The sequence below is a fragment of the Nyctereutes procyonoides genome, unplaced genomic scaffold (assembly GCF_905146905.1).
Source record: "Nyctereutes procyonoides isolate TBG_1078 unplaced genomic scaffold, NYPRO_anot_genome, whole genome shotgun sequence".
Classification (NCBI taxonomy): domain Eukaryota; kingdom Metazoa; phylum Chordata; class Mammalia; order Carnivora; family Canidae; genus Nyctereutes; species Nyctereutes procyonoides.
The window spans coordinates 26,384,668-26,408,375 of NW_026575037.1; the positions used below are offsets into that span (position 1 = coordinate 26,384,668).

The 23,708-nt window shown below is 70.3% G+C and overlaps 2 protein-coding genes across 10 annotated transcripts in view; one reads left to right on the forward strand and one right to left on the reverse strand.

Moving 5' to 3' along the window:
- PPP1R12B (protein phosphatase 1 regulatory subunit 12B) overlaps positions 1-5,838 on the forward strand; it is a 203,576-nt gene extending 197,738 nt beyond the window's left edge. For 6 of the 9 annotated variants that reach the window (XM_055319040.1, XM_055319041.1, XM_055319043.1 and 3 more), the window contains one exon: positions 1,181-1,262. Coding sequence is in view for 3 of the 9 variants with exons in the window: in XM_055319042.1 (XP_055175017.1) it covers positions 1,181-1,267 (87 nt within the window). In the remaining 6 variants the exon portion in view is untranslated. Of the gene's footprint in view, positions 1-1,180 lie in introns of all 9 variants that reach the window. The other 3 variants (XM_055319042.1, XM_055319044.1, XM_055319051.1) reach the window with 1 other exon arrangement.
- Positions 5,839-10,466: 4,628 nt separating this feature from the next.
- The window catches only part of SYT2 (synaptotagmin 2), an 82,295-nt gene continuing 69,053 nt past the window's right edge, over positions 10,467-23,708 (reverse strand). The window contains exons 2-9 of the mRNA XM_055319366.1: positions 17,694-17,888; positions 17,020-17,186; positions 15,896-16,015; positions 15,360-15,527; positions 14,983-15,150; positions 14,086-14,203; positions 13,285-13,418; positions 10,467-10,698 (exon numbers count right to left, since the gene is read on the reverse strand). Coding sequence (XP_055175341.1) covers positions 10,492-10,698; positions 13,285-13,418; positions 14,086-14,203; positions 14,983-15,150; positions 15,360-15,527; positions 15,896-16,015; positions 17,020-17,186; positions 17,694-17,871 — 1,260 coding nt within the window. The 5' untranslated portion in view covers positions 17,872-17,888 and the 3' untranslated portion in view covers positions 10,467-10,491. The remainder of the gene's footprint in view (positions 10,699-13,284; positions 13,419-14,085; positions 14,204-14,982; positions 15,151-15,359; positions 15,528-15,895; positions 16,016-17,019; positions 17,187-17,693; positions 17,889-23,708) is intronic.

A 23,708-nucleotide genomic window follows, 5' to 3' on the forward strand; every position in this document is an offset into this window, starting at 1 on the left:
GCCCCAGCCGGCCTGGCCCCCCGGGCTCCTGGCCTGCAGCACAGCCCTGCCCCAGGCCGGCGGCGGTCACACTTGCCCAGGATGCCGTCCATCAAGCTGCCGTAACCTAGAAAGTCAGAAATTAAGAAAAGTCGGCCTCGGGGGCTGCCGCGGAGCCTGGTAAACCTCGTGCCCCTGCGGTGCCCCCGCCCGTGCCCCTGGTCAGGCTGGAGCCCCGCGTGTCACAGCACCTGGGCATCTCCTCTGTGGGGTCGGGTGTACGAGGCTTTCGCCCTTTGATTTGTGCATCGCGCTTGCTGTGCCCACACTCCCCCTCCGTGTGGGTGGTCATGCGCTGCGGCTGCCAAACCGCCTCGGCCAGTTGTGTTTTTTTTCCCAAAGCATCGAGTCCCTAACGTGAGATCACACCACGGCTCAGCGAGTCTGCGTTTCCGAAGCAGGGAGGGCTCAGCCGAGCTCCGATTCGATGAGCTGCAGCAGCCCCGGAAGGGCCCATAGGGCTCGGGGTGCCGCTCACGTGCACCCGGGGGAGCAGGGGGAGCAGCGCGGGGCGCCGCGTGTGCAGGTGGAAGGGCCCCCACCCCCCAGGCGCCCACCGCCGGGAAGCCCGCCGTCCCCGAGCTGCTGCTGTGGCCCCACGGCCCCCGGGAGCCGCCACAGGAGCTCTGGGCAGGAGCTCGGTGCATACATGGCCCGCCCGTGCCCCCAGCGCCCACCGGGTCCCTGGCCTCCCGGCTTCGGTGGTGGGCGCAGGGGTCCTGGTGCATCGTGTCACAGCCCGCGCATGGGGGCCCTGGGGCCTCGGCAGTCCCCCGTCGGCCCGGCGCTCCTTCCTCCGTCTCCTGCTGCATCCCCGCGGCTCCCGTGGGCTCCCGTGGGCTCCCCTACTCCGCGAGCTCAGGGCAGGAGTGACGGAGAGCCGCCCGCGGCCGGGGAGGACGGGAGACGCAGGGAGGGGCGTGCGGTACGAGGCCGAGGCCGAGCGTGCCCGTTGGCAGGCGGGGGGCCGTGGTCCCCCCAGTACGGACGGGCCGGCTCAGCAGGTGCAGGGGGGAGCCGCCCGGGAAGGGCTGCGGGGGTTCACGGCGCCGGCTGCCCCTGGCCCGGCTGGCCTGGGTGGGAGGGTGCGGGGCGCGGGCCAAGCTCTAACAGGCCTGTCCCCTGTCCCCTGTCCCCGCAGGTGTTAACAGAGCTGAAGTCCGACAACCAGAGGCTGAAAGATGAAAACGGAGCCCTCATCCGAGTCATCAGCAAACTATCCAAGTAGACCAGGCTCCCGAGAGGAGGCCCGGCAGCGCGGGCTGCTCTCCCCCGCGCTCCGGCCGCCGCCTTCCGGCCCCAAACGGTGAATGTTCTGGTGGAAGGACTCCCGCGCCCCCCTGCAGCCGCCTCCCCCGCGCACGTTCCTTCTGTGCTCTCGGTGCCTGTTCCGCCCGTGCCCCCCGCCCCCCAGCTCCAGCGTGGTCGTCGGAGCCGGCTGGAGAGGGCCTTGGGGCCAACACCGGGCTCGGCCGTGGACCCCGGCTTCCTGTTGCTCAGCTCCTTGCCCACCTTGGGTTGGGCCTGAACCTGTAGGCCTCAGCCCACCCAGTAGCCCACAGCCTTTTCCGCGGACCCCGCGTCCCTGGACTAGGGGAGTCTTACGGTGGCCCCTCCAGGACCTGCCCGGGACGCCAAGAGATCAGGATGTTGGCATAACCGCGGACCGGCCTCCGGAGCCGAGGTGACAGGGACTCCGCGGCTCTCAGGAGCCGACTTTGCTCCGGGGTTGCTGCTCTCTTTGTCGGCAGCCCAGCACCATCCCCGCCGTGTCTCGGTTCCGTGTCCCCACCCCACCCCGGCCCCCTCCCCAGGCTCCGATGACCTGGCTTCCTTCCTGCCTCGGTCCTTTCATCGTCCTCGCCATCACCCTCAGCCGCCGCCCCCCGCGGTGTTGGCCTAGGACGGAGCGTGTGACCCACTCGTCTGGCCACCGTGGAGCCTGTTCTCAGGCACCCGGGAGACCAGGCAAACTGCCTCGACGGCACCACCGGCCCTCGTGCTGCGAAGCCAGACCCCGGCAGCTGTCCGCCCCCGGTTCTCCTCGCCCACCCCTGGTCCCCAACCGCCCCCCTCGTGACCTTGTTCTCCCCTCTCCGCACCGGCACCTGCTCCTCCGGAGAAAGGAAGTCCTTGCGAGGAGGCCTGAGAGCTGGGCGGGAGGCTGGGTGGGAGGCCGACCCGGGCCACCAGCCCGTCGGGAGAGACAGATGCTGTCAGCAGGTGTCTGGGGACTCTGGCGGCTGCATCAGGGGACAGACCCCCGAGATGGTGGAGGGACGAGCTGCTTCCAGCCCGCTGATGGGGTCACAGCGTCTTAGAGCAGCGAGGCCCGGAGGTCGCTCGGGGGAGCTTCCCGTCGTCGGGTCGCAGGGACCCACACCTGCGGCGCGGCCACGGCTCTGCCCCACAGCCGGTGCTCCCGGTGGCTTCGTTCCTTGAAATGTGGGCAGGTCTGATAACCAGCAAGCTCCTCCCGGTACGAGCTGGGGTCTGCCCGCGGGGGCTCCGCTCGGCCCTTGGGTCACCTCCCCGTAACCTTCCTTTGGGCGGGTGCCTTCCGGGCCTTTAGGGCGCCCCTCGTGGCGTCCGCTCCTGCCGGTCCCACCTCGTCTGGCCTCCGCTGGACAGGAACAGCCAAGCCCAGGCGCGGCCAGCTCCTGCCTCGGCACAGGGCCAGGCGGCTGGCCGTGGGGGCGACCCCCTGCCGCCCCTTAACCTGTTGGTCCTTCATCGGCGTCTCCGCCCGGTCGGTTTCTCTGTAGTGCAGCTCGGGAACTCCTTGGCTGGGATATTCAGCGCTTGCAGGGCCCGTTCTCCGAACACATACTACCTCTGGCCATTTTTAATTTCTTTCCAGAAAACGTCAGTGTAGTTCTCCGCGGCCCGTCTGAAACATCGCATGCTCTTTAAACCAGAGGCTGTCATTCAGGATCCTAATCCCAGAATAGGAAATGTGTCCCCGCTGGCAAGGCCCCGCACGGCATTCTTCGTTCCCAAGCACTTCCCAGGGAAGCTACTACTGATTGGGGTTTTGCGTGCGCAGGGGAACGCTGTGGGCTCCGTTCTCGGCAAAAGCTAAGTCAGGGTAAAACACTTCCTCACGGCCACGGCACACGTCCCCTGGTTTTGGGGGGCGGGGGGGAGACCAATACAAGGTGTCGGCGAGGTGATGGGCCCGGCGCACCCCGGGCACTGGGCAGGGCTTGGGCGTGGTTGCTGCGTCTTCCTCAGGGACGGAGAGCATCTCGCCCTCTTCACCGGGCAGCCTGGGCCCGGCTTCCCGAGGGCCCCTCCTCTGCTGGTGCCTCCCTCGCAAGAGCGTGGGACGGGATCTTGAAACTCTGAGGTTGGTGTTAGGCCCCGCTACTGCACGCAGCCCTTGCACATCAAAGATGCCTTTTCTTGCCAGAAAGTTCTCCTTGTGATGAAACATTTAGAAGCATTTCGATCTCAGGAATATTGGTTTCTATGCCCAAGAAATCGTGAAAGTGTAAACCATCCTGGGTAATTTCAGACGCTCTGTTAAGGAATTGATTTTATTACACGGACACACTCAGCATCCCGGTCCCTTCCCAGGGGGTCGGACGCCCTTTCTTCACAGCTGCCCCAGGACTGCAGGTTAGAGACCAGCAGGAGGCCTCCCTTCTCTTGGGCTGTCGGCCTCTTCGGTGGCCACAGGTGCCCCGTCCTCGGCCTACTGGTCTGGATACCCGAGGGCACCCCAACCCCAGGGGCTCAAGCTGCGTGAATACGGCGGGTCTGGCCAACGGCCGGTGCTCGGCTGCGCCGCGGCGCCGTCAGAGTCTTTACGGGAAGTGCCACGATGGGGCAAGGAGGTTTCAGTACAACTTTCCATCCTCTCTTCTCGTGAATTTGATGGTTTTCGAAACCAAGCCACACCTTTGGGAGCAGCGGTTCGGCCATTCCAGAGACTCTGGCTGAAGTGTCCCCGCTTCGCTTCGCCTGTTTGTCTCCAGGGCTTGTTCTCCAGACGGCCCTGGGCCTTGAGGAGCGCTGCCCGGGCTGCGTCAGCTGCGACCGGCTCCCGCACGTCCTGGGGCGTCGCCTCTAAGGAGTCTGCGGCCCAGGCCTGCCCTGGGCCCCTCGGGGTGCTGAACCCCGTTGGGCGGTCTCGCTCGCTAGTCCCTGGGCCCTCCTGTCTTTTTCCATCAGCCGCAGGCCGCGTTCGCTTCTCTTCTGGGCCTTGCCGTCCCCCACCCCAGGTTGGAGGCCGGGGTGCATTTCTTGCTCTCCGAGGCCACTGAAGGGGGCCTCATCTCTGGATTGGATCATTTCACGTGCTTTCCCCCCCAAAACAAAACGTGCTTATTTGACGGTTCTGCTCAGGAACACAAGGCTGAAGGCACCAGCCAGCCTGTGGATCCCACAGGATGTGGGTCAACCCGTTTTGCCATCAAGGGCTTTTAATGGAGTCAGAAGCAGCCCCGCCCTTGGTTTGGTCTTGGGATTTCTGGCCAAGGAACCCGCCCGCAGCCAGCCGTTCGTTCACCCCGCCTCCCTCCTGGGGACACGGGCACCCCTCGGGGCGGCGAGGTGCGAGGTGTGAGGGGAGAGGCCGGAGTCGGTGCTTCAGCTTCCAGGCTGCTTTGCCCCCCAGAGCCCAGCCGAGGATTCAGCAGCTGAGCCACCGGGAGGAGTCGTCCCGGGGCCTCCCCTGGGTGAGCCACCGGCCCCCCTGGGGCAAGCTGCGAGGTGGCGCCCCAGCCCCACACCTGCTGTGTGGTCGTCAGGCCCAGTCATGGTGCGGGTCCCGGTCCCCACACTGGTGTTGGTGGGGAGGCAGCGCGGGGGGACAAGCCCCCCGGAGTCAGAACCAGCAGCCGGGTGCCGGGCAGCCCTGCGGGCCCCACAGTCCCCTTCCCGGTGTGCACAGCGCACTTGGACCCCATAGCCCTTAGGGTCCCTTCTCAGCTTAAAATTCCGGTGTTTAGTTACTCCTAGGACGATTAGGACATTTCACGAACTCCGAATTCTTGCTCTTTCTAACGGCGGAAAACCTTGTTTTCTTCTGGATTCTGTGACATGGGCAGGGCCGGTTGCCGTCCCGGCCTTGCTGCAGAGCGGACCTGACGCCAGGGTGACTGACTGGCTGGCGGCCCGGTGGCTTTGCGGCCTGGGGGGGGGGGGGCGGCCCCTGCCTCTCTGGGGTCACCAGGGTCGCCTCCGTCCAACCCTCGGCGGCAGGCGGGCGGGTCCTCGGGGCAGCTGCGGCCTGGAGTCCTGCGCGGCTCCCCGGCTGCCCACCCGCAGCGCCCCCGGCCGCCCCGTCGAGCTCCCCTGGGTGCACAGCCGCCTGCACCCACCCGGCGGGAGCTCGGGGCCCTCGGAGGTGCCCGCAGCGGCCCCGCCACCTGCCACCTGCCACCTGCCATAGGAGGCCCCGGGCGGGGCGGGGGCGCCTGTCAGGCCCCGGGTCTCCCCTCCCCCCTCCCCCTCCCCCCCCCCCCCCCCGCAGCCGAAGCGCCCGTGTGACTCCTGGGCCGACGTGTGGATCCACTTGTTGTAAATACACGGGGGGGGGGGGGGCAGGTCCGCTTGTGAACCGAATGTATTTTATGTATTTTATGTATTTTATGTATTTCGTGCGACTGAGTGGCCTTTCAACCGCCAGGCGCGATCCGCCGCGATGCCCCCGCGATGCCCCCGGATGCCCCCGCGCCGGCCGTAGTGTCCCTGCCCGCGTTCGCGAGTTGGAGTAAGGACGGTCACACCTGCGGCGCCTCCGGACACAACCGTGTTTATAAACGAGCGAATAAACCGTGTTTTGACTTTGTGGCTGCGCCTCCGCGGCTCGGGAGCTGGGCTCGCCGGCGTCCGCGGGCCCCGGGGCGGGCGGGGGTCGGCGGGGCTCGGGCCTGGGGCCACCCCGCAGCCGGCCGCGGGGAGTCGGGGGGAGGGGCGCTGCGCAGGGAGGGGCCGGGCGGCTGCGGGTGTGGGGGCCTCGGGGTCCAGGCGCCCCTCGGTCGCCGGCGGCAGCTGCTCGCGGCCCCGCAGCCACGGGAGGAGCCAGGCCGCAGGCCCCAGGGCGGCCCAGCCCGGACGCGGGTGAACCCGGGTGAACCCAGGCTCGGAGCCGCCGCCCCACCTGCCCCCACCTGCCGGGGAGCTCGGGGAGCTCGCGCGGGGTCCCGCCCGGCCCGCGACACCGGAGGAGCCCCGGGAGCGCCTCCTCCCCCGCCCCGGGCGGCGGCCTACACCGTGCCTACACCGTGTCTACACCGCCGGCCTACACCGTGTCTACACCGCCGGCCGCGGCCCGACCACCTGCTCACGGGAGCCCCGTCCCAGGGCGTGACCCCGGGGCCCGGATCGAGCCCGCCTCGGGGTCCCCGCGGGGAGCCGGCCTCGCCCTCTCTCCGGGCCTCTTACAAATAAATAAATAAAATCTTAAAAAAAAATAAAATAAAATAAAACCAATGACAGCAGGACCTGAGTGAGGTCAGCTCGGGAAGGACGCGGAGGTCGGGGCGCAGAAGGGGAGGGGGGCGGTTCCCGGGAGGCGCCCCTGGAGACCGGCCGCGGCGCCTGCCCTCGGATCCCGGGTCCGCCTGTGGATAAACCTCCCGTTTGGGCGGGAAACCGGCGTCGCCCGAGCTCGGCCCAGCTGGGGAGCCCGGCACCGGCCTGCAGCCCCCCACCCCCTCACCCGCCCCGCCCCTGCCCGCGTCCCCCCAGATTCTGAGGCTTCGTCCTCCGCCCCGACCGAAGCTCTTCGCAGGGGGAACCGGGACCTTGTGGACACGGCCCGGCCAGCGGGAACGGAGTCAAGGACCCGGGCCCCCCACGACCCCCAAAGCCCCGTCCGAGTGCTTCGCCTAGAAGGGAGCCCCGCGGCCCGGGGACTCTTCCCTGAGCAAGACGCTGGGCCCCAGGCCCTCGGACCCCCCCGCCCACCTTGCACACCCTAAGGATCCCCCACCCACGTTGCACACCCTCAGGGCCTCCCACCATGCACCTTGCACACCCTCGGACCCCCCCCCCCGCCCACTTTGCACACCTTCAGGATCCCCGCTCACCTTGCACACCCTCAGAACCCCCCACCCTGCACCTTGCACACCCTCAGAACCCCCCACCCTGCACCTTGCACACCCTCAGAACCCCCCGCCATGAACCTTGCACACTCAGAACCCCCCACCCTGCACCTTGCACACTCAGGACCCCCCACCCTGCACCTTGCACACTCAGGACCCCCCACCCTGCACCTTGCACACTCAGGACCCCCCACCCTGCACCTTGCACACTCAGGACCCCCGCCCACCTTGCACCTTGCACACCCTCGGACCCCCCCGCCCCCCCCCCGCCCCGCAAGCCCAGCAGAAACTGGAGACACGCGGCCCCCAGGCTTCTCTCAGCTCATTTCTTTAATAAGGAGACGCAGCTCGTTACAAAATAACAGGTGGACGAGACAGGAGACAAGAACGAGAGCCCACGGGGGGGGGGGGCGCCGGGCGGGGCGGGCGGGGCCGCGCGTCCTTCCTCCGGCGACCACGGCGGGTCCCGTGGGGCCGCCCCGCCGGGTCTCGAAGCTTCCAGGCCCCGGGGTCGGGGGCGGCCGGTGGGTCCTTCGGGGCGGAGGCGTCCGCGGCCCGGCGTCCTGGAGGGGCGGCCGCGCCCCGTGCTGCCCCCGCTCGGCCCGGGCGGAGGGCGGAGGGCGGAGGGCGGCGCCGGGCCTGGGCTCCGCGTCCAGGGTCCCCAGAGTCCCGACCGGGCCCGTGTCCCCCGCAGGCGCCCCTCGACCGTCGCACCCCGGCGCGGGGCTGGGAGCGGGAGGGTGACGGCGGGTGAGCCCTTCACGAGTGGGGGCCGGTCGGGGCACGGGGCGCTCCCCTGGCGGGAGCCCCTCTATGGCTTTTCAGTTAGTTCCCGGGGGTCGGGGCAGGGCGCAGGGCGCAGGGCGCAGGGCGCAGCGCACAGGGCGCCCCCCGGGCCCCGACGCCGGGCGGGACGCAGCGCAGGTGCGGGCGGTGGGGACGGGCCTCCGGGGCGCCGGGTCCGCGAGGGCGGGGCGGACACGGGGCCCCGGCGGGGCGACACGGGGGCTCGGGCTTCGGGGGCCTCGGGGGCACCGGGCATGCGGCGGATCTACAGGAGGCGGAGACATGCAGGCGAGTGAGGAGCCCGGAGGTCCCGGGGGCGACCTTGGGTCACAAACCGGATGCAGGGGTGGGGGTGAGGCTCCCATGGCTTCGGAAGGTTCTTGTTTTGTTGTCACTTAAAAAATAAACTATATTCGCGTGTCTTCAAGTCACAGTGTCCCCTTCTCAGTGTTACAGCTCGAAAAGCAGGTTAAGACCCTCGGTGACCAGGGTCTGGCCCCGGACCGGGCAGGGCCGCAGGGCGGGCGCACAGCAACCAGGACGCCCCGGACTCGGCTGTCACAGGGACGACCCGCCCTGCCCCCTACGCCCGGCGGGGACCGCGACCCACTCGGCCGGGAGTCCTTTGCTGCTTCTCCCAAATGCCACCCGACCCGGCATCCTCCAGGCGGGCGAGCCAAGGCGGGCAACCGTCGTGGGGTCCGGGCCTCCTCCCTGCCCGCCACCAGCCGAGGCCCCCAGGAGGGCCGCGAGCAGCCCCGCGAGGAGGGGCGGGGAGGGGACAGATGCAGGGGAGAGGGCGTAGGTGCAGGGGGGAGGGCGCAGGTGCAGGGGGGAGGGGGCAGGGCGGGGGGGCAGGTGCAGGGCGGCAGGCGGTGGGGGGAAGGGGCAGGTGCGGGGGGAGGGGACAGGTGCAGCGGAGAGGGAGCAGGTGCAGGGGGGAGGCGGCAGGGCGGGGGGGCAGGTGCAGGGCGGCGGGCGGTGGGGGGGAGGGGGCAGGTGCAGGGCGGCAGACGGGGGGGAGGGGTGCATGAGGCCACGCATCAGCACACAGCACGGCCACCCGGACTCTCCGTCCCACCCGCGACCCGGGGCTTCTCGGCCTCTCTGCTCACCCACCCGCACCCCTGCACGCAGCCCGGGCGCTCGGGAGCTGGCTTCACCCACGGGGGGCCGCTGCCACCGCCCCTATGGCGCCGGGAGCCCAGGGCCAGCCGCCCGGGCCCCCTGATTCCGCGGGGGCAGTGGGCAGGTTCCTGGGCCGAGGGGGACCCCCGCCGCCCCTGCGCCCGCCCCCCGCCCCCCCTCGGCTCCCGCCCCGCGCGCAGCCTGCCCCGGGCTCCCCAGCAGCTCCGAAGGGCCCCGCGCGGCCGCCAGGCTCAGGACGCCCGCGGCCAGGGTGACCTCGCCCTCGGCTGCGGAAAACCCACGAGCCGGGGCGCTGCCCGCCGCGTTCACGGGGCCCAGGCGGGTGCGGCCGCGCAGAGCAGCATCTCGGGCGGCGGAACGCGCGGGGCGCAAAGGGAGGGCGAGGGCTCCGCGGGGCCTGGGCACAAGGTCGGTGGGGAAGGCGCGGAGACGCCCCGAGACCCGCAGCTCTGGGGCTGGGCGAGGAGTCCCCGCACCCGAAGCGCGCCCCCCGCGGCCCCCGCGGCCCCCACGGCCCCCGCGGGCGCGACTCTGGGCTCGGCACGGACCCAGCTGAGCTCCCCGGGGCCGGGCGGGAGGCGAAGGGCGGCTGCGGGGCGCGGGGGGTCGGGTGCAGGGCAGCTGCGGGGCGCAGGCGCAGGGGGCGCGGGGCGGCTCCGGGGCGCGGGGGGTCGGGTGCGGGGCGGCTGCGGGGCGCGGGGCGGCTGCGGGGCGCGGGGGGTCGGGTGCAGGGCGGCTGCGGGGCGCAGGCGCAGGGGGCGCGGGGCGGCTGCGGGGCGCGGGGGTCAGGGCTCAGGACGACTCCGGGGCCGGGACGCCGGGTGCGGGGCGGCTGCGGGGCGCAGGGGGCAGGCGCAGGGGGCGCAAGGTGGCTCCGGGGCGCGGGGCCCTGGCTCGCCCGCCTGCCTCCTGCCGGGCTCCGCGTGGGGGGAGGCTCGGTGCACGCGGGACTCCGCCCATATGGCTTTTTACCGGGGCCGGGCCGGGGGGGGGGGGGGCGGCGGGGGGAACCCGAGTGGCGGGGCCGGGCCCAGCGGGTGCAGCCGCCGCCGGGCCCGTCCTGCTTCTCGGCGCCTACGACGCGGGCCTCCCCGGGTTGGGCCAGGGCTCGGCAGCCCCCCGGGCCGCAGGGCGGCGGGGGTCACGCGCACCTTCCTCGAGGCGCGGCCCCGGGCGACGACGGCGCGGACGGCGGGAAGAGAAGCGCAAGCGCGGTGGGCGGAGGCGGGCACGAGAGCGAGGCCTGGAGGCGACCACGTGCCCCCGAGGCCCGGGGGCGGGGCGGGGGCGGGGCGGGGGCGGGGCCTCGGCGTCGGGCTCCTCGAGCACGCGGGCCCTGCACCCGCGCATGCGCCGGGCCGCTCAGCGCCGGAAGCGGAAGCGCGGGAAGGCGGGCGGGGGCGGGGCGGGGCGGGGCGGGGCGGTGTGGCGGGAGCCGCGGCGGCGGGCGGCGGGGCCGCCCCTACTTGTTCTTGCCCAGCAGCGCGTCCACCTCCTCCTCGGGCTTGAGCGAGTGCCACTGCGCGATGGGCCGCCGCGGGTTGGCCAGCATGTCGGACCAGTGCCGCAGCTCCGTGCCCGTGGCGTTGCTGCCCACGAAGATCTTGCCGATGGCCTCGTTCTTGCCCAGCTTGTCGTAGTCCAGCACCGTCACCACCACCTGCACTTTCTGCGGGGACGGACGGGGTCAGACGGGCCCGGCCCGGGGACCCCGCCCCCCGCGGCCCCCCCGCGGGCCCCCCCCCCCGCAGGCGCGGCGGTGACGGTGACGCTCGGGCAGGCGCGGCGGTGACGGTGACGCACGGGCATGCGCGCAGGCTCACGCGCACGTGACACGGGCCCCGCCCTCGCTGCCGCTCACGTGCGCCGTTTAAGGGACAAAACAGGGTCGCGGGAGGCAGACAGAGGGCAGGAGACCGCGAGTCCCAGCAAGACTGGCGGGCCCCGGGGGCGGGGCGCTGCGGGACGGGCGGTGGGGGCGCGTGACGTCACGAGCACCGGGTGTGACGTAACACGTGGCGGACCGCGCACCTCTGCCTCCGGAACCACTGATATTACTACAAGGTGATTATTTGAATTCAAACAAAAAAATACATAAAAAGTGAAAATGAAATGTCTTTAAAAGGCGATGCTAGGGGCGCCCGGGGGCTCAGCGGGTGGGCGCCTGCCCCCCGCCCAGGGCGCAGCCCCGCGTCCCGGGATCGAGCCCCGCGTCGGGCCCCGCAGGAGCCTGCCTCTGCCCCGCCGGCGTCCCCGCCTCTCTCTGCGTCTCTCATGAATCAATTTTTAAAATCTTAGAAAAACGAGCCGTTCGGCCGAGGTAAGCGCGAGGGCCTGCGGGGACGCACGCAGACCGGCGACAGCGGGCTCAGGGCGCTGCGGGCAGCTCCGCAGGGGCCGGGGAGGGGGCGGGGCCGACGCACGGACGCCGCGGGCAGCCAGCGGGGCGGAGGCGGGGAGGCTGCGTGGCCCGTCAGGAACAGAACCCTGGCGGGAGGGGGGCTCCCGGAGGGGGGCTGGGGCAGCGGGAATGGGGTGCGGGGCGCCGGACAGGACCTGGGGCCTCCCCTCCCCCCACGGCTCCTGCCACCTGCTGGGACCAGGCTTGCTCCGGAAGCCTCGCTGCGGGGCGGCCGCCCCCTGCACCTGCACGCCGACGCCCTAACCTCCCGGGCGCCCCGACCTGCACCTGCTCCCCCTGCACCTGCACACCAATGTCCTCACCTCACGGGCGCCCCGACCTGCACCTGCTCCCCCTGCACCTACACGCCGACGCCCTCACCTCCCGGGCGGCCCGACATGCACCTGCTCCCCCTGCACCTACACGCCGACGCCCTCGCCTCCCGGGCGGCCCGACATGCACCTGCTCCCCTGCACGCCGACGCCCTCGCCTCCCGGGAGCCCCGACCTGCACCTGCTCCCCCTGCACCTGCACGCCGACGCCCTCACCTCCCGGGCGCCCCGACCTGCACCTGCTCCCCCTGCACCTGCACACCAATGTCCTCACCTCACGGGCGCCCCGACCTGCACCTGCTCCCCCTGCACCTACACGCCGACGCCCTCACCTCCCGGGCGGCCCGACATGCACCTGCTCCCCCTGCACCTACACGCCGACGCCCTCGCCTCCCGGGCGGCCCGACATGCACCTGCTCCCCTGCACGCCGACGCCCTCGCCTCCCGGGAGCCCCGACCTGCACCTGCTCCCCCTGCACCTGCACGCCGACGCCCTCACCTCCCGGGCGCCCCGACCTGCACCTGCTCCCCCTGCACCTGCACACCAATGTCCTCACCTCACGGGCGCCCCGACCTGCACCTGCTCCCCCTGCACTTGCACGCCGACGACCTCACCTCCCGGCCCCCAACCTGCACCTGCTCCCCCTGCACCTACACGCCGACGCCCTCACCTCCCGGGCGGCCCGACCTGCACCTGCTCCCCTGCACGCCGACGCCCTCGCCTCCCGGGAGCCCCGACCTGCACCTGCTCCCCCTGCACCTGCACGCCGACGCCCTCACCTCCCGGGCGCCCCGACCTGCACCTGCTCCCCCTGCACCTGCACGCCGACCTGCACCTGCTCCCCCTGCACCTGCACGCCGACGCCCTCACCTCCCGGGCGCCCCGACCTGCACCTGCTCCCCCTGCACCTGCACGCCGACGCCCTCACCTCCCCAGCGGCCCGACCTGCACCTGCTCCCCCTGCACCTGCACGACGACCTGCACCTGCTCCCCCTGCACCTGCACGCCGAGCCCTCACCCTCCCGGGCGCCCCGACCTGCACCTGCTCCCCCTGCACCTGCACGCCGACGCCCTCACCTCCCGGGCGCCCCGACCTGCACCTGCTCCCCCTGCACGCCGACGTCCCCACCTCCCGGGCGCCCCGACCTGCACCTGCTCCCCCCCGGGGTCCTTCACAAGGGCCGTGTCTTGGACACACGTGTGTCTCCAGCACCCCGCAGCATCCTGGCACATGGGGAATGCTCAGCAAAGAGTGTTGGACACACGAGGGGGAAAAGAAAGGGCGGGCGCCTGGGGCGATGCCGATGCCCCGTCTCTCCCTCGGGAACAGAAGGCAGAGGACAGAGGCTGCGCAGACGCCGCCCGGGGAGATCGGTCTACGGGTTTGGGGCACACGGTGGCTGGGAAACCCCTGGGCCGCTGCGCTGCCATCAACCGTTAAGTGGGGGAACGGCCCAGGCGGGCAGTAACTGGACCGGAGGAGCAGGAGGGGAGGGGTTCCCGCCGCCCCCCCCCCAGCACCTGGATCTGCTCGAAGGGGATCTCGAAGCTGAAGGACTCGTTGAAGTAGGGGTTCAGAGTCTTCTTCTTGACCGTCGTCTTCTTCTTCTTGAGCCTCTTGCCGTTCTGCATCAGGTGGATCTTCACGTAGGGGTCTGCGGAGAAGCCCCGCCCCAGAGCCTCCTTAGCCCGCGCCCCCACCTCCCCCTGCACCCCACCCCCAGCAGAATCGGAGGCAGCAGGAAGGTTCCAGCTGGAGGACCGGGGCGGGGTGGGGGGCGGTGAGGGCTGCCTGGGGCTCAGGCTCTAGCGGTGACCCCGTGCCGCCATCCCAGGTGGGGGCAGAGGGGGCTCGCACACGCGGCCATGCCCCCACCCACCTCCCCACCTCGCGGGTGAGAAACTGAGGCCTGCAGAAGGTCGGGGAGTGAGCGGCCCTGGGCGAGCGGGGTGTGTGTGCAGTGCAGCGGGGTGGGGGTGAGTGAGGGGGGTGACAAGCCCGGGTGACCTGGCCGGGCTGGCCGCAGGACTGCCAGGGGAGCCCCCACCCCGGCCTGATGCCTAGGAAGGCGGCGGCATCCCCCCCGCCCCCCGCGGGCAGGGCCTGTGCGGGACAAGTGTCCCCGGCTCTGGGCGGCACCCTGGGGCCCGGGAGGACTCACTAAGCCTCGTGGGGAGGGAGTTGCCTGTCCGGCCTCGCCAGGCTGCCGCAGCTCCCAGGGGCGGGCCTGGGGCCCAGGACAGCGGCCACCCCGTGGGAACCGAGGCCCGGCGCCTGGCTCGCCGGTGCCACCCCATGGCAGCCGCCAGGCCTGCAGGTACCTGAGAGGCCCCCCACGTCCATCTTCTTCAGGTTCTTGGCCTCCAGGATACAGACTGTGAGCTTCCCGGCCGTGGGCACGTAGCGCAGGGAGGTGCAGATGTCGCCCAGCTTCTCTGGCTGTGCCGGGAGAGCAGCGTCCCGGTCATCCGGGCCCCCCCCACCCCATGACCGCACCCCGGGGACGGCTCCCGCTCCCGCTCCCCGGCAGAGCGGTCGTCCCAGTACCCTGTCCCTCTCCTTGGGTTACTGTCACGGCGACGCCCTCCCGTGGATGGGTCAGGGCTCCTTGTGACCCCGAGACCTCCACAACGTCCCACAGCAAGGGCTCCGGGGGCAGGATGGGAACCCAGGGCTCCTGCTCCTAGGAGCTCTGCCAACATCACGCCCGGGTGAGCCTCTCGGGGGCGCAGGCCCGGCTTCCTCAGGGTGAGCGCCCGGTCAGCAAGGGGGTCCTGGGCGTCCCTTCCCCCCCCCAGCCTGGTACGCTGCTGGCCTCGCGGCCGGGCCTTGGCCAGACGAAGGACCGATGCCAGGAGGAGCAGGGGCTCCAGGGAGCATGTGGCATACGGCAGGTGCGCAGCCCGCGCCTGGTAAGCCGAGGATGCCGTAGCAGCTGCTGGGAGGACAAGCCCCCGTGCCGAGACACCTTTAAAATAAATGTGGGCTTGCCCTGTGGGTAAACTGAGGCACGAAGTGACAAGTCAGGGGCCCTCGGGGACAGCAGAACCGCAGCAGCACGACGGTGACACTGCTCCCCTAACGGGGGAGCCTCCTCGACGCCAGAGGCAGGCCAGACCGCGGGGGGCCCGGGCCCAGGGGGTCAGCCAGGTGCCCGGGGTCACACAGCGCGGCCGCGTCCCGCCCGCCCGCAGCCCCTCGGCGCTCGCCGCTCTCACCTCCTCCTTCTCGCCGCCCTGCAGGTCCCGCCACTCCTCGATGGGCTGGCCCAGGTCCACGGTGTTCATGGGCACCTTCACCTCGCCGATGATGTCGTGTTTGGAGAAGCGGTCGAAGTCGTAGATGGCCATCACCAGGGTTTTGCCCCCCAGCTCCTGGTAGGGCACCTGCGGGGCACAGCAGGCGGGGAAGGCCAGGGCCGCTGAGTCACACGCCGCGGGGCCGCCCGGCCGAGCCCTGTCCCCGCGAAGCCCCAGGACGGGCGGTGACGGGGCTCGGGGAGGCGGGGCGTGCGGAGGGGGGCGCCGTCCCCGGCTGCAGCCTGAGCCCCCGCCGCCCGCGAGGCCCCCGAGGGCGCCATCCTGCCCGCCTGCACCTTGAAGGTGAACGTCTCGTTGAAGGCGGGGTTCAGCGTCTTGCGGTGGACTTTGGTCTCGTACTTCTTCTTCTTGTCTGGAAGGAGGAAGACTTTGACGTAAGGGTCTGAGGTGCCCCCCATGTCCAGGGCCGGCAATTCAGCAGCTTGCAGGACGCCGACAGTGAGCTGCGGGGAGAGAGGACCGGGCCTGAGCCCCCCATCGCCCCCCTCACCCCCCCGGGGCCCACACACCAGCCCCCCAGCGGGGACAGGCCGCCGCAACCCAGGAACACCGGTCCCGTCCCCACCCCCGGATCCGGGTGACGTCGGGGAAGCGGGTTTGCCCAAGGTCGGCGGGGCGTTGACGACGGGGGCCCTGAACTGGGGACCCCTCTAGAGCGACGATGCCCGGGGCTCACGGGGGCACCCGGGGGCACACGCCTGTGGTCTCCAGCCCCGCCCACCCCGTGGAAGGGGGCGGCCTGGCCTGTGGGTGGGCTGCTTCTCGCGCTCCCTCCCTCCCCCCCCCCCACACCCCCAGCCGGCCCCCCTACCTGGTTGGCCTGGAAATCATAATCCAGGGAGAACTGCAGCTTGCCCAGGTTCTCCGGCTCCTTCTCCTCCTCTCCCTCGCCCTCTCCCTCCGTCAGGCCCGTCTCGGCATCATCGTCGTCCTGGGGGGGCTGGGCCAGACAAGGGGCGCTCAGGGCAGGACGGGGCCTGCCCAGGGGCCCCGCCCCGCGGCCCTCAGCCCCCCCGGCCGCGGCTCGCAGGCGCCCTACTTCCCCGCTCCGGCCCGCCCTGGGACACTTACCCGGAGCGCGGTCGGGGCATCCCGGAGCACGGAGAGCCCACGGGGGTGAGAGAAGGAAAGTGACGTAAGAGAAAGTCCTGCGGCCGCACCGGCTGCCACCAGGTGGGCCACCCGCCCTGCAGCCCGCCCCCACCCCACGTGACACGCGGGCTTCTCTCGGCCACCCACGCGCACGCAGGCACGCGCACACAGCGCCCAAAGGCCATCTAATCTCGCGGACTCCGTGAGGCCACCTTCCTCCCGGGCCCCACACTGATTTCTTGAGCGCGAGGCCTCGTAGTGGCTCCCAGGACAAGTGAGCAGCGGTGGGTCAAAGCGAAGCAGGGGCCTCGGCAACCAAACGGGGGAGCCAGGATTTACCCAGGGACTTTCCAGACTGACCACCCCCAACACAGGGGCAAATAAACTATTATCGTGTGACCAGGGGTGACTCCACTGGGCCCGGTCTTGGTGCCTCGGGACCATTCTGCTGCCTCAGTGGATCCCCGCCGCCCGGTGGAGGCCTCCAGCGTCTTCTGGCAGGACCACGCAGGGTCCGTCCCTTCAGTGGTGGCCTCCTGGGGCCGGGGGGGGGGGCGGGGTTCTCTTCCCCACGTTTTGTGCCCTGGCCCTTCTGGGGGTCCACGCACGGTTCTCCTCCGCGGCCTCATCGAGGCCGAGGCCGAGCTATCGGGTGGAGGAGACCCCCGCTCCCACCAGCGGCTGCGCAGACAACAGTTGCCAGGGACGCAGCCAATGAAGGGGGGCACATGGGGCCCTCCCGAGGGCAGCTGGTCCGGCTGTGGCCCCCGGAAGCCTGTGCCGCAGCCCCGGCCTCGGAGGGGTGGGGTGGGCTGGGCCCGTCGCCCCGGCCTGCGCTCCTACCTGACCCCCTTTCATGTCCTTCATGTTCATGGCGTTCTTCATGCCTTTGCCTTTCTCCTTCTTGTTCTTCTTCTTCTTGCAGCAGCACTTCTTGCAGATGCAGAAGCAGCAGGTGACAAGCAGGAGGCCGGCGACCACGGCAATGGCGATCAGCGCCCAGGGCGGTACTGGCCACGGAGGAGCCGGGTCAGCGGGGCTCAGCCCGCCCCCCACCCCCCTGCAAGCAGCCACGGCCACAGCGTTGAGCACGAGCCACGTCTCCTCCCCGGAGCCTGCGCAGTCCCGCCCTCCGCGCCCACGGGCCGTGGACAGGGCCCCCGACCGAGGCGCAGGAGCCCCGGGGCCACCCCGAGCCGGCGGCCCAGGGCCCTGGCCGCGCCCCACGCCCCGAGCCAGCATCTCCCATGGGGGGGGCCCACCCGCGACCTCCGCCGGCTCCAGGAACCGGGAAGGCGATGGTGGTGGGGGGAGCTTCTGTTTCCCAAACAAGGTAACGCGACGGGAGATCTTCAGCCAGCAGGGCCGTGTCGCGCGGGTTCCCACCCTCCTCCGGTTTCAAGCGCCGGCGTGTCCGGGCGCTGGCAGCGGCCCTTCCCCCCCCCGGGAGGCTGGGGCGCCCGCCCTCCCTGGAGACGCGCAGCAGGCCCGGCCCGGGGCCCCCCGCGGGCACTCACAGGGGATGCTCTGGATCTTGTTGAAGAACTTGGCCTGTATGTAGGTGAACAGGTCATCCTTACTCGACCCGGCGCCCCCGCTCTCCGTCGAGTTGTCTAAGAGCCCGGTGGACACCGTGGCCGTGGTGGTGGCGGGAGCCACGATGGGCTCCTGGTTCCTCTTGAAGATGTTCCTCATGGTGGCGGAGGCGACGGCTGCGGGCGGCAGGGGTGGGAACAGGTGAGCGGCCGCAGCCCGAGCGCACAGCTCCGCCCGAGGACTGGGAGCCTCTCTCGGGAGCTAAAGGCCTGGGGCACCCGCGGGCTCAGCGGTCGGGCGACCGTCGGGCGTCCGCCTCCAGCCCAGGTCGTGACCCCGGGGTCCCAGGATCGAGTCCCGCGTCGGGGTCCCCTCAGGAGCCTGCCTCTCCCTCTGCCTGTGTCTCTGTCTCTCTGTGTGTCTCTCATGAATAAATAAAATCTTAACCAAAAAAAAATTTAAAACCACTAAACACTATTACTATCGATCCCTTTATAATCCAAAGATAGTTCCCATAATGTGAACGACTGCGGTGAAACAGCGACGCGACCGTCCTCCCCACGTTGGCTCGTCCTGGGTCAGGCGCCGTGCAAAGCCCTCTCCGTGCGTGATGTCGCTTAACCCAGACTCAGCCTCATGCTCGGCCACCGTCCCGCTGAGCAGACGCGGAGGGGGCTCCGGGAGGCCGGGCCTGCACCCCGAGGGCTCCTTCGTGACCGTCTGTCCTCCTCGACCTGTCCCTGCCGTCACCGTCGCCGCCTCCCGCCTCCAGCACCATCGTGAAAACGGGGGGCAAGAGAGTCAGGGAGCAGCTGCCCAGGGTCCGCCGCCCGGAGGCACGTCTGCTGCGCATCTCGGGGCCGCTCGCCTTCTCCGGGGTGTGTTTTACGTGTGGAGACCCCCGCTCCGCGCGAGGCCCTGCTACCCGCGATTCGCCATTCTGCCTTTCTTCTTTTTTAATTTTTATTTATTTATGATAGTCACACAGAGAGAGAGAGGCAGAGACACAGGCAGAGGGAGAAGCAGGCTCCATGCACCGGGAGCCCGACGTGGGATTCGATCCCGCGTCTCCAGGATCGCGCCCTGGGCCAAAGGCAGGCGCCAAACCGCTGCGCCACCCAGGGATCCCTCATTCTGCCTTTTAACCTAAAATTTTACCATCTGCCTTTTCTCTCTCTTTAAAAAAAAAAAATTTCTTATCTTAGCGCGTGCGCACACACAAGTGGGGGAGGGGCAGAGGGCGAGAAGCAGGCCCCCCCCACCTGAGCACGGACCCGTGTGGGGCCCTAACCCGGGCTGGGGGCCTGACTGGAGCCGAAACCAAGCGGGCGGCCGGCGCCCCAGGCCTTCTCCATCAGCGACACTGTCCTTTGCCGCCGCAGCTGGGCACCCGGGGGCCCCGCGTGGTCCACGCTCCAACGCAGGCGCCGGAAGGCCCGCGTGGGGCCGCCGAGGGGCCGCCCGTTGCAGCGAGGCGGCGGGAGGACGGCGCGTGGGCCCCGCGGGGCCAGGCGGGCGGGCGCTGCTCCCACGGAGGAGCCCCCAGACCCGAGCGAGGAGGAGCGGGGCTGCGGCAGGAAGGACGAGGCGAGGCCCTGCGCTCCCTCCCTCCGTCACTGGCCTCGTGTCATGCGCGTGGAGGGACTGCGCGTGACGTGGAGCGAACGACTGCGGCGACTGAGGTTCTGGCTGAGAACAGCCGCAGGAGAGATGCCTGGTCCGAGTCTGTAAGGGGCGCCCGGACCCACCCGGGGGAGAGAGCGCTGTCCTGGGGCGTGACCTGGGGCGTGACCGAGGCCGAGACTGGGCTTCCCCCCAGGGGAGGGGACAGGAGCGGCGGTGGCGGGGTGAGGCCGCGTGGGCCAAGGCCCGGAGCGGAGGCGCTGACTGTGAGCCCGGAGGGAGCGGGCCCGACGGGGCGGCCAGGGGCGGGGAGGACAGGCAGCTGCAGCGCGGCCCCCCACGGCCTGTCCCAGGCTCACGGAAGCCGTCAGAGGGTTTAGGGACGCAGGTAACGCGGACAAATAGACATTCTGAAAACTGTGCTTTGGCGGCAGCGAGTTAAAGCCTGAATCCACCACGACCCCAGAGAGAGGGGAAAGACCTCCAAGGACCCAGTGACGGCGTCTTGTCAGCCCCAGGTCCCCGTGAGGGAGTCTGCGGTGTCCTCGGGCAATCACCAGAGGGGAGTGACACACGGCGGCCCACGGGGGACATGGGCTGTTCATAAAGCGGCAGCACATCAGGGCCTTGTCCAGGGCTTGGAGCCCGGAGGCCCTTTTATTTATTAATTTTTATTTATATTTTTTTAAAGATCTTATTTATTCACGAGAGACACAGAGAGAGGCAGAGACACAGGTGGAGGGACAAGCAGGCTCCCTGCGGGGATCCCGACGCGGGACTCGATCCCAGGACCTGGGGTCACGCCCTGGGCCCGGGCAGATGCCCGACCCCCGAGCCCCCGGGCGTCCCGCTGCCTGATTTTTCTAAATACACTTTTACTGTGACTTGGCCACACGCGAGCGTCCCCGCCTCCCAGCGCAGCCGAGTGGCCGAGGTCGCCGGGCCGCCTGCTGCTTGAGGAGGGGGCCGCCCACCCCACCGAGCCCCGGGCCCTGGATGCGCTGGGAAGCACCGGGGAGCAGGAGACGCACGGGGGCCCGGGCACCCCGGCCCTCACCGCACACGCGGAGCCGTCCACGCGGCAGCCGCCCCACGGTCACCACCTCCCGCAGGCACTGGGCCCACGGTCAGGGCCGGCCTCCATCAGCTCACGGAGGTGGGGGGCTCCGCGCCACTGCCCCGTCTGTCCCCCCTTCCGTCCCCTGTCTGTCCCTCTGTCCGTTCCCCCGTCCATCCCCGGTCCGTCCTCCCATCCATCCTCCCTCCCATCCCCCTGTCCGTCCCCCCCCGTCCGTTCCCCTGTCTGTGCCTCCTGTCCATCCCTCTATCTGTCCTCCCGTCTGTCCTCCCTCCCGTCCCCCCTTGGTCCCCCGTCGGTCCCCTGTCCGTCTCTCTGTCCATCCTCCCTCCTGTCCCCGCATCCCTCCCCCATGCATCCCCCGTCCATCCCAGGTCGCTCCCGGGCCCAGCACACAAGCCCTGTTCCCGCGACAGAGCCCCGCAGCCGCCCACTTGCCCCAGGGCCCACCGCTCCCCCCCCACCGCCCGCCTCCGGGGTGAGGTCCGCTGCGAGGACACCTGCCAGGAGCGGGGTAGGGTGCGGCCCCGCCGGCCACCCGCACCCCCGGCCGCCGTCCTTGTTGGGGGTTCCCATCACCCCCCACGTGCACCTCGCTGGGCTCCAAGCTCCGTGGACAGGGACAGGCGAGCAGCGAGCAGCAGGCCCTCCGCGCGGCCCACGTCCCCCACCTGGTACCTCCCGCCGGGAGTGTCCGGGCACCACCGCCCGTTCCCACAGCCCACGCGGATCCCCCACACGCTCTCGTGTCCCCCGTTGGGGAAGCCGCAGGGCTCGGTTCCTCCCCGACCTGCCGACTCCCTGGGTCTCCCGCCTCCTTCCCCAGAATCCCGGGAGGGCGCGAGGGTGCGTGGGGGCAGGGGCAGGGGACGCGAGGGTGGGGGGGAGCTGACGTGCTGTGCCCAGGGTGGCCCTGGCTCCTGCGACCTCAGGCCCCATGGAGGACAGCGCACCTCTGGGGGCAGCCTCCGCCCCCCTCCCCGCACTCCCGCCTGCTCCAGCCCTCCCGCAGCCTCCCCTCCCCCCGCACCCCCCCCCCACACCGCTGGGCGACAGCGAACACCTGGCCGCTTTGTCAAGCGCTGCGGGTCACCAGGGTGGGCCGGGCCGGGGACGCGCTGCAGCAGGACGGGCGGTGAGGTGTGTGCGCAGCCGGGAGCCCCTGCACACTGGGGAGCACGCCGGGACCCCCGGGGCCTTGCACACTCGGGAGCCACCGGGACCCTCCAGGGCCTCACACACTGGAAGCTGCCTCCGGCCCCCTCTGGCAGGGTAAGCAGCCACATTTGCCGCGGTTCGTGGCGGGGGACAGTGGTGGGGGACGGTGACAACCTGGTCGACTTCTCCTTTACCTTATCCATCCCTCTCCCGGCACGGAGGCCCAGAGCAGGAGGCAGGACCGCGGGCGGGGTCAGGGAGGCCGTGCGAACCGAGGGAGCCCTTTAACAAGCCGACAGCGCGTGTCTGGAGGCCGTGTCCTCGACTCCCAACACCCAGAGGTGCTCAGAGCTCAGCCGTGACACCCTTGACAGTCACCCATCGGGTAGGAGGGGAGGGGGGCGGACAGGAAGCAGAAGCCGGCCTCACACCCACGCACACTCGCACTCACAGGCTCCCGCACGCGCTGCTCTCAGTCTGCGCTGAGCCTCGTGCGGGGAACGCTGCCCCGCGGCTTCACCCTTTGGGTGCAGGTGTGGGACGGCGTCCAGAGAACGGGGAGCAAGAGATGACCATGCACAAGAGGAAGCGTCGTGTCGGGGGGCGGAGGGCGCTGCTGCACGGGCACTGCCGTATCCAGAGTCGGGCACTGGGAACACGCACGCGGCGCTGGCGACATGCGTCGTCGTTGCTTCCGGGGGGGGGGGATGTAGGGAGGAGCACCCGGCAGACACGTCCCTGGGCCCCCCGCTGTATTTTTGGGATTTTGAAGCACACAAACATACCTGCCTCCCCGCCCCCGGCCCAGGCTGCTTCAGAAGCAGGAGCCCAGGCCCCTGCAGCGCAAAACAGGGGACCGACGAGGGGATGTACGTAGCCCACTCAGGACTCAGCCAGCCTGGGGTCACCCAGGACCTCCCTGCCTCACCCGCAGGCCACCTGCCTCCTCAGCCCACGTCTCCCCGCAGGCTCCTCCAGCTGGCCTGTGGCTCCTCCCAGGGGACGCTCCCTTCCAAATCAGATTCTGACCCCACATCAGAGGTGAGTACGCTTGATCCCCACCCCCCAGCCAAAGCACACAGGCGTGTGTACACACACACACTCGCCACCGACGGCCACCGACGGCCACGGACGGCCACCTCCCACCAATTCAGTACGACCTGGGGACAATGCGCTTCTCCGGATTATCACCCGCAAGCGTGGCCTCAATTAACAAAGATAACGGGGAGCTGGGGGGATGCAACGTACTTAACCTCTCCCCACCTCGGCTTCGCAGAAACCCAAGTAACAAGGTGGAAGCAGGTAACCAGGCGCCTGTGAGCAGAGCTAGGAAGCTAACAGACCCACGCGTAAGAATAAGTTTCTTTCTTTACGTTTCGAATCGACGCTCCAGCCCAACACTTGGTCCTGGGAGGCAGAGGACACGGTTTCAAATAAATGACTTTTCCAGCTCATTTTGAAGATAAATTACCCGTTTCTGGGAGTCCTCTGTGTGGCCAGGCCGGTCGGGCCTCCCGGGGCAGCCGCGTGCACCGGGGCTTTGCAGCGAGGCTCCCACGGCCGCGCGTAGGAGCAGAGCCTGCTCTTGGCCTGCCCGGGAAAGCTCGCGCCGCAGGGCTCCAGAGAGCTAGAAAGTCCCGCCCGGGTCTAACTTCAGTCTCTCCTGCGCAAGGACACTCGTTCCCCAGCTTTTGCATCTAGGCCGAGATCAGCAAATCCCAGACCCCCCGAGACGAGGCCCTGGGCAGAGTCCATGGGAGGTGACGGGAGGTGACGGGCGGGTTGAGTCCTTCCTCACTCGGGCAGTCGCCCTCCGGGCCTCTGCGGTGATGATGGAAGGCGAAGGCTCCTGCGCACCCGCTGCGGGCTTCATCGCAGGCAACGTAAGGCCTGGGCCGCGAGAGCAGAGGGGACCCGGCGACAGCGCAGTCCCAACCCCTTGTCTGAGAAATGAAGAAATGGGCCCCCAAGGGACGTGAGCTGCCTCACATCACACAGGTAAGGAGGCTGAGCCGCCTCCGACTCCAGCCCGGCAGGTCCTCGGGCGCAGCTGCTCCTTGGCCGAGGGCAGGGTGGGGGGGGGGTGCGCGGGCCCGTGTGTCCGGCGGGTGGGGGCGCAAGGCGGGCGGGGAGGGCG